We start from the raw sequence: 10,146 nt of genomic DNA, 5'->3' as shown, positions 1-10,146 counted from the left end.
TTTCAATCGTTTTTAATTTTTGTATCTTGTTTTTTAATATGTATTGCCCTGTTCACCGCCCTGAGTCCTTCGAGAGAAGGGCGTTATACAAATAAAATTAATAATAATAATAATAATAATAATAATAATAATAATAATAATAATAATAATAATAATAATAATAATAATAATGAGGCTCCTGTGGGAACTCAGGCATGGACACAAAATCTCGGCCTGTTACTATTTTGAATGGGGTGAGACCAGCGCTACTGTGCACAGTATTGTTGTAGGCTACCTCTGTGAAAGGCAAGAGATCAGCCCAATTAGTCTGCTGGTAATTTACATAACATCTGAGGCTGCTCCACCATTGCATTAGCTTTCTTAGCAGCTCCATTAATATTTGGATGAAAAGCTGATGAAAGCCCCTGGGAGGACCCAATCAGTTTAACGAACTCCCTCCAGAATTTAGCAGTAAACTGGACCCCTCTTTCTGAAATAATCTGCTTTGGGGCACCATGGAGTCAGAATATGTGTTTCAAAAACAGATTGGTTAGCTTCTGGGCAGAGGGAAGTCCCGAACAAGGGATGAAATACGCCTGTTTGGAAAATAAATCGATCACAGTCCATATTACAGTGTTTCCCTTGCTCTCAGGTAATTCCACTATAAAATCCATTGCTATCTTCTCCCAAGGCTGAGAGGGCTCGGCAACTTGTTTCAATCCTGGGGGTTTTCCAGGATGCCTTTTCATGGCAGCACAGGTGGCACAACTGTTAACATAACCCTCAATGTCTTTTTCCACTCCTGGCCACCAGAATTGCCCCCGCACCAGATGCAATGTCTTTATAAACCCAAAGTGACCTGCTTGTTTAGCATCATGGCTCTGTTGCAATGCTTGGAGTCTGAGGCCATCTGGGAGGTATAACTTGGAACCTATCCAAGCTAGTCCCCCCCTTAGGGTTAAAATAATTTGTTATCTTTAAACCGGGCATCAATCTCTGGCTTCTCCTTCAATTCCTTTTGTGAGCGACCATCAGGACCAGGACCATGAGGGGGTCTCCGTGTCTGCAATCCGATTGTTATTTGAGAAGTGGAGGAATGATGGGAGTTAATTACTTCCTCTCAGTGACTCTTGAACTGGGGCATTCTAGATAGGGCATCAGCCAAAAAGTTCTTGCCCCCAGGAAAATATTTTAAAGTGAAATTAAAACGGTTAAATTAGTGAATGCATGGGCAAAAGCTGGGAATGAATTGTGTTCAAGGTATGATATTGACTCCTACAAGCCCTCAAGTTGCGAATGAAATGGGCAGGCTCCATTACATTTGTAACTCAAGGACTACCCATAGTCACAAAAAGTTTCCCTTTAGCAAAAAAGGGTGGTCAACTAAATACTTCTGTTATAATCAGGAAGCCTTCACCAGAATAGATGTGATAGAAATGTTCAAGTATGCCTTATACTTGGAGAATAAGTGAGGTGAGGTTTGCTTCTTTTATTGTAATTAGCAGGCTCACAAAAACAATACAAGACACCTTGTTCCTCGGGGTTAATAAAAATTAAAGCATTTAATCTCTAGTTGCAAGAAACAAACAGATTTTAAATGCAATACTCCAATGAAGTAAATGGAAAAGCCTACAAAGTATTTTCATTTGTTTTACGCAAGACTCTAGAAGGATGTTACTTCTAGGTATATATGCATTGTGCTAATTTCTGTTAGTATGAATAAGCGCTAATAATGAAACATACTCTGGGAAACTAACTTTGCTTCAAGACAGAACCCAGCAACAAAAACATAATGGACAAGAATGCAATGAGGAATGATTTAGGGTATACTTGATAAACGTTTTACTTTAAGATTGAAACAAAACCATTAAAGAAGCAACTGAATTTGTTTCAACATATAATACATAATTATACAATTCATTTAGTTGAGATAAGTTATTTTAAGTACTTCATTTATATAAACAGAAAAAGCAGTAGAAAGTGTGCAAACAATGATGCTCCAAAACAATAATTTTTGACTGGCTATGATAAAGTAACAAACCTGTACTTGTAACAGCTTCTGATTAAAAAAACAGACTCTGTCCCAGTCAAGTAACATGGTCTGTGAGTCAAACAGAAGAATACCAACTAGACTGGCCTTAGTCTCTTTAAAAAAAACCATAAATCTAGAAAGGGTTTTGTAAAGATATATTTTGTATAGAAGAGTAGAAAGAGTATTTCAAAAGGCACTTTTGAATTTCAGACAAGTAAGGTATGATTTCATAGAAAGTTAAACATTGAAGTAGTACAACTAAGACTACTTGCTCAAGGTGGTTCTTTATAATGATAAAAAAAGGATTCAGCTCAAAATGGAAACTCGACATCTAGTATTTTTAAAGCATACGTTAGAAAGATTCTGGTGTAAAAAATGGCATTTTTTTGCAATTTCACATTGTCAGTAAGCCACTGATTTTGTGAATGAACCTGTTTAAAGGGCTTAATGTTTTTCTTTTAAAAAAATAGTTTTTGAACAGTTACATGAAAAAGAATCTGTAGAGTTTTAATTCATTTATATAAAATATCAGATATTGGTATAAATCATGAGCATCTCCTTTGGAAAATTTCTCACCTACTTGCCACAGTTACCAAAGATCACAAATATTTATGTCAGTGCAAATTTATACTTCCCTACTACAGAAAACCACTCACCCTTAAATAAAAAACATTTTGATTCTGAAATGACAAGTTAATTTGGTTACATCCATCCACCCTGCCAAATTATTGTAGTATTCATTATTGGAGGGGGGGAGGAATTAAAGCTGCTTGTGCAAGTATCATTACAAACAGTCCTTCTTATGGAAAAGTTGCTTGATTCTCCCTGGATATAGAAGATCCTAGGCCGAACAATTGATATCTGTGCGTGGTTCGATTACTGATCTTCGAGCCAAGAAGGAGCATCCACTCCAGGTATTTTCAATTTGATATGGAATAGTTTAAGGGTCTGTTCAAGCTGTTTCTGATTTCCTGAAAAATAGGCTGCAATGGCATTGTGGAACAGAACTAGTTGATTGTGCAGCACCTTCACCTGTGGAGAAAGATCAAATTTGAAAGCTGACACCCAAGATATATATATATATATATATATATACAATTTGTCTTTCTCTATAGTGAAACAATCAGATTGAAAACAAAAAAATCAGTTTCACCAACAGAAGCAAATATCAACTACCATTAATACCAACAGCCAAATTAAATGAAGAGGCTGTGTATGATAAATATAACCTTACCTGCATAGCTGCACTTAACTGACTATACTCACATGACCTGTTAAGCATAATTTGGCTTAGTGACAGATGAGCAGAACCCTGCCACAGGCTCTTCCTGTGAGTGGGTGCACCGAATGAACTACGAATGACATAAATCATACCTAATTTGGAGGGCTGTGTGCGCAATCTTGCTCATTTGTAGTCATCCATGTTACATCTTATCACCACACACAAATACGCCCATTGTTTTGTTTGCTCGTTGCTCTAAGAATTGTTCATCAACATGTCAAAAAGATTGTTTAGGTAGGTGATTATTTTGCCCAATAGATACACTGATCATGTGTCTGTTTTTATCAGTTGCATCTATTTGTCTATTTTGTTTTCTGATAAGGATATTAGTATATTTTATTATTGCATTTGTTAGCAACCATCAACCAATTAAGGAAAATATTGGGGTAAGCTTATCAGTTGGATAGAGCTATGTAAGGATAATTTGTAAATATTGAAATTGTACCGATTATTTCAAGACATCGCAATTATCATTTGATCAAGTTTTAATTCAGCCAAAGAAAATAAAGACAAAAATATGTATAGTGGGAACAAAGTAGATCTATAATCTATACACAAAGTAGTGTCTATAATAGTGAGAGCCACTATAATATGTACAGGTAGTCTTCAGCTTACAACAGTTCATTTAGAGACTGTTTGAAGTTACAATGGGATTGAAAAAAAGTGAGTTATGATTGTTTTTTACACTTATGACCATTGCAGCATCCCTGTGGTCACATGATGAGAATTCAGATGCTTGGGAACTGACTCATATTTATGACCGTTATAGTGTCCTTGAGTCTCATGATCACCTTCTGTGATCTTCTGACAAGCAAAGTATATGGGGAATCCAGATTCATTTAACAACTGTGTTACTAACTTAACAACTTCACCGATTTCTTTGCCATTTCCGCCAGGTCAGAAACTTTTAGAGATTTCGGCTTATTTGAAAGACCATTCGCAACAACAATCCACCTTTTCCATTATGGAGTGGAAAAGGTGGATTGATTACATCCAGAACAAATATGGGACTAAAAAGTTTCATTTAGCATTTGTATAAGTTTTGATGTGATATTAGTATTGCTTGTAGTCATTTTATATGAGCTAGAGTGCGATAGACTTAATAGTTTATTGTTGTTAACACATGGTTGTTTATGATTGTTTTTACTTTTATACCTTGTATTTAGCTCTGGGAAGTCGGGGAGGGGGGAGGGGGGAAGGGGTGGGGGGAGGGTTAGGGAGGGTTAGGAAGGGTTGGGTGGGGGGAGGGGGGAGGGTTAGGGATTGTTAAAGATAAAATGTATTGAAAAACTTTTCAATAAAAAAAACAACTTCACCGATTCACTTAACAATTATGGCAAGAAAAGTCATAAAATGGGGCAAAACTGACTTAATGTTTCACTTAAAAACAAAACTGCTGGGCTCAATTGTGGTTGTAAGTCAAGGATTACCTGCAATTCAAATATCTGAGTAACACTAAGGAAATCTAGACTTAAAACCCCACTTGGTCATGAAGCTTCCTAGTTAGGCTCTTGGCTACTCACTGGCTGGGCTCATACGTTGTCTTAAGTCATTATGCGGAGTATTTTTTTTGATGGTGAAGCTTTTTACCTGATACATGTGGTAATATTTGATAACAAGCTAGATTCTCCTGTGTCTTATTAACCAGATTTATTGAAAGGACAAAAAGGATGATATTCATTGTAAAATGAATATATTTACTTTACTAACCTAATTATCTTTAAATTGATTAGGGTACATAATCCTTCAGCCTCTTGATAGTTTCCTTTTGAGGGAATAGGGAACTGTCTGCCTGCTTTTGTGATGTAGAAGAAATGTACTCAACTTTTAATATTTTGAAGATGTACTAAACACTGAATATTTTCCTAACCACAACCTCTTTCTTCAGCTCTGAAAAGTGTATTGGAAGACCATCAATGGGCACCGACACATTACCATCAGGCCCAATTTACTAAAATAAATTATGTATTTATTTATCCAATTCATATGGCTGCTCATTTTAACAAGTAACAAGACAGCAAAGTTAAAATGCAAACAATTGTATACATTTCAAAAATTAAAATACAAAGCATTTGATAAAGATCAGCCCAAATAACTAGCATAACCAAGAAGTGGGTCCCAGAACCAGTTCTTCAGGGCCATACAAAAAATCTGCATGGTTAGGGCCATCCTGATCTTCAGAAGGTAGTGTTTCATCGGGTGGGTGCTATAGTAGAAAAGGCACATCTAGGCCCTGCCAACTGACATTCTTTGGCCAATGGGACCCCAAGCATACTTATCTTGCCTGACTGGATTGAATGGTAGAAATAATTGGGAAGAAACGGCCCCTCAAGTAACAAGACAAGACCATAAGCCTAAGAAACCCCACTGCCAACCCACACGGAGTCAAAATGCTCAGGCAGGAAGAATACTATGCAGCAGGAGGGTAGATACAATAGCAACAGTCCTACTAATCCCTAGAGCCCAACTTAACAAATAGGACCTTGCATCCAGCAATTTAAGAGGTGCAGTGGCTTAATGGCTTAAAAGATGCTAGAGAAGGTCTATACTCTAGCAGTTCGAGCCCTACCCCTGCATGAGGGAGTGAGCTCCCGTCATTTGCCTCAACTCCTGCCAACCTAGCAGTTTGAAAGCATGTAAATGCAAACAGACAAATAGATCCCACTTCAGTGAGAAGGCAACAGCACTCCATGTTTCATTGCATACTCTGCATTGCAGCGTGATGCCACATGACTGCAGAAACACCTTTAGATAGAGCTGGTTTAATGGCTTAGAAATGGAGATGAGCACTGCCCCCTAAAGTCAGCTACTACTAACAGAATACAATCCATAGGGACTCCTTTACCTTTGCTATTTTACCCAGCAACTTGTATCTGTGTGGACAGTGTTTCTGGGTGCCTCCCAAGTATTTCAGATGATCACTTCCACCTTACTACCCCTACCATGTGGTCTTGGCTGATGTCGCATCTGAAACCCAGCTGGGCACAGAGGACTGCCCCACTTGGGCATGGCCAGGTTTCAGTAATACATGGCAGGTCAGTCTTCTCATCCACAATCAAGTCATCAAATTATGAGCCTTAATTCAGCCTTATCCTATTGTAATTTCCAAGCACACATTATTATATTAAAAAACTAACCACTAAAGACATGATACTGCTCTGCTACATGTGTAATATTAGATCTGCCCTACTCACAGATAGACCCTGGATGAGAAGTAATTTACGCTGATCCTCCAGTCATGCATATTTTGGAATTTTTCACATTATCATTACCAAAGTATGCTGGGACAAAAAATTCTTTCTTTGAAAATAAGATATTGGAAAAAGGAAGCTATAGTTACCCTGAAGAATAAGAGACAATAATTGTTATATTGTTATTGTTATATTTTTTGTAGTTGATTAAGCTAAGGAAGAGTATGCACATCCTCTAATAAATCAGACAGAAAAGAATTTCCCAGAGAAATGCAAGTACCTGCAAATGCTTGATTGCAAGTCTCCACCCTGCTAGCATAACTCAAGGGAAATCTTTAGGTCAGCCAATTTAATTCAATCCAGACACATGGCCAACTTCCTCATGAGTAACATTTTTATTGTCTCCAATCTCCCTTTTCATATCTAAGATCAAACCCCATAGAAAATCCTTTCAATTTTTCAGTTGAGCTTTTTTAAAACCCACTCTCAGTACAGCCCTGGATGTCTTGAGTACTTTGCAGTCTGTTTGAAACCTTAAAAACAGTAATTTGAGCTGAGGTTGAAACAAAAATGGTTTTTCTGGACATTCTACTGGAATATTTCAATACTATTCTGAAGGACAAGCTGGAGATTGTTCTAACACCTATCTATCACTCCAGTCAATTTCATAATCAAGTTAAAATGTTACAATGTAACTATCCATCCTAAAGCTTTCAATATCTCAATAGTCAAGATTACAAGATTTTAGTAAGCATATTTCCAACTCTATAAGAGGTATTACAGGAATGTTGCAAAACGTTACAGTAAGATTAAGTGTGCTAAAAGTGAGGTGTTCATAAATCAAATAAATAAAAGTGTTTATACTCCATAACTAAGTCTTCCACAATTTTTGCTTGTCTGTGTCTGTTACATGCTTATAACTACAGACTGAGAAAGCAGATTTGTGTGTGAAACATGTGGGATGGCCATACTTAAAAGTAATTTGCAATTACAATAATCAGACAGCAAACCTAGACACCACTATGTTTTACTGACTGAACAGGATTTTAAAATCCAGTTTTATGAATTAGACATATGTATGCAGTTATAATGCATTACGTGATTAAGACATATCCCATTATAGTTCTGGCAATACTTCTTTTTGTTGTTGTTAGTTGTGAAGTCGTGTCCGACCCATCACGACCCCATGGACAATGTTCCTCCAGGAGGTCCTTTTTGTACTGTCCATGGGGTTTTCATGGCAAAGATACTGGAGTGGGTTATGCACAAAACATCAGGAAAAAAACACAAGTGAAAAGCTCATAGTGACTTTATTGAGTTACATTCCAGGCAGTTAAACAACTAGTGCTTCCACACTATTGGCTAACTAGTGATGAAAGATGAACGGTACTATTAACAATCTAGACAAACAGGACATAAATAATAGCACTGCAAAAATTTGAATCAATTTAACTTGTTCCAACATTTTTGCCTTCCATCCAATCTGCTGCCAATGAAACTTTCATATTCTATTTAGCTACTTCACATTGTTGATATCCTCATAAAGTCCCTCTTGCATTGTTGCTCTTAGACTGTACTACCTAGTAACTCAATGCATGAGAACATCATACATTTGACTATAATTACAAAAGAAAAATACTCTTTTGTAGCTATTATAAAGTACCATTTAATGGAATATTTTTGCTTAATTCTTTTTTTCCTCTTGTTGGTTCTTTTTTATATGCAATCCCTTTTCTTACAAAATTCAAACCTGAATTTTCACAGCATAATTTCATGCTTTATGACTTCATTTCACAATGGAAAAATGTTTTCTTCTACCAAAGTCTTCTGTTTTCATCTTGTTCATAGGCAAGATACCTATTGTATCCATTAACATTTCTCATTTAAAATTACAAGAAATTTATAATTATAAAACTCAATCTGAGAAGTAAATTCTGGACGTTCAGGACAACGCTTTTCCAAATGATAACTATCTTAAAAGGTTAATACATACAATAGTTATATGCTTTCTCAATATATGCAAAAGTACCCTATCTAGCCTTTTGAGATAAATGCAAGTTCACGGAATCAGCAGTATCTACTTGCAAATCTACTGGGCCTTCCGAAAGAACTTCTGCCCCCTAAAGGCCCAATTGTCTAATCATAGTTCAGAAACTGTTACAGGTAGTAAAGTGATACCAAAGTGAATAATTTGCTTGCAGAAAATATTAAGTTCCATTCCAACCAAATGAAGAATTAGAAGCAACTTTATACTGATTTTGCTCCTGCTTTTCAACTGAATCAGGGATGCCCTATCCCAAGGGTAGGCAACCTTGGCTCTTTCATGACTCGTGGACTTCAATTCCCAGAATTCCTGAGCCAGCCATGCTGGCTCAGGAATTCTGGGAGTTGAAGTCCACGAGTCATGAAAGAGCCAAGGTTGCCTACCCTTGCCCTATCCCTTTCCCAGGAATAATTAAAACATGGATATATATATATATATATATATATATATATATATATATATATATATATACTCCATAACATTATACAACAAAACATAATTTGCATAGCTAGTTTTGGGTTCATAATTCAGTTACTTAATTAGAAAGACTTTCAGGGCCCAACTTAAGTTTTATCCCTGATCATTCAGCATTCTCTTGACAGCAGTCACCCAAGTGGCATTCCTGAACAAACAAGGCACAGGAAACAATATGCTGCAGCTGATAGCGGTATTCCAATCACAGGACTGGCAACGCACCCTGACTAAGAGAGCTATTGGGCACCGCAATTACATAAATATGTGCACCCTGGAACTGGAAGTGAGCTAACAGCTGAAATGTTTTTAGGGTAAAGCTCAATTTATTTTTACGTACACTACATGACAGGATTGTCACATTTTTATAGATACTTTCAAAGATAAAGCATTAGTATTTGTATTTACTTACTGGGTCACTTAACCCTTTGAGGAATATAACATTACTGTAATATGTGCACAATTTACATTTCGGACAGCAAAGAATAGCTTGATAACAAATCTGACAGCTGCAGAAACAAACAGAAACAGCTTAGCTTGCCCAACAGAAAGGGCCGTGAAGTTTGACATACAGGGCAGGAAAGAAAAAAATATGAAATACATTTTGAATAAAGGCTTATACAGTACAAAGGCCTTATTCCTGAAAACACAGTAATTGTTGAAATGTTGCTGTTACAATTTCCCATTATTTCCTAGCTGGATTGGATCTTTTGTGAGCTTGTCTAAATGGTTCATTCCGGCTTGTGATGCCTGTCAGTATCTAAAAGTTGGATATTTATATAATTTATATATTTTCTCCCAAAGTGCTCTCAAAAACATGCATAAGAAACTTGAACCAAGGAAAATGAAATTTGGTACACACATGTCCCCAGATGCATAATTAATTTGGCATTGAATTTATGAGTCAAAATTTTTAATTTTCTAAGGTTCATATTCTAGATAAGTCAATCTAGACATTGACAGCTATACTAAGCTACCTACATTAGTAGGCAGACTATTTTAAAACATTCTTCATTAATTTATGTTAATAGTTGTCCGCAATTTACCCATAGAATAATGAATATAACATAACATAATAATGAAATGAAATGAAGTACAGATCTGGGCATGGAAATAACTCTATGAATCCCCTTGCTCTCACTTTTTA

The 10,146-nt window shown here is 36.4% G+C and overlaps 1 protein-coding gene across 5 annotated transcripts in view; it reads right to left on the bottom strand.

Moving 5' to 3' along the window:
* Positions 1-1,516: 1,516 nt before the first annotated feature.
* Positions 1,517-10,146, bottom strand: part of ARFIP1 (ARF interacting protein 1) — a gene marked incomplete at its 5' end in the record, with an annotated part of 47,460 nt that continues 38,830 nt past the window's right edge. For all 5 annotated transcript variants that reach the window (XM_083367426.1, XM_083367429.1, XM_083367427.1 and 2 more), the window contains one exon: positions 1,517-3,043. In XM_083367426.1, the coding sequence (XP_083223552.1) occupies positions 2,888-3,043 (156 nt within the window). In that variant the 3' untranslated portion in view covers positions 1,517-2,887. The remainder of the gene's footprint in view (positions 3,044-10,146) is intronic.

This window comes from Vipera ursinii (genome assembly GCF_947247035.1).
Source record: "Vipera ursinii genome assembly, chromosome: 7".
Classification (NCBI taxonomy): Eukaryota; Metazoa; Chordata; class Lepidosauria; order Squamata; family Viperidae; genus Vipera; species Vipera ursinii.
Note: the sequence above shows the minus strand (reverse complement) of the source record. Positions and strands in the feature narration are given on the sequence as shown.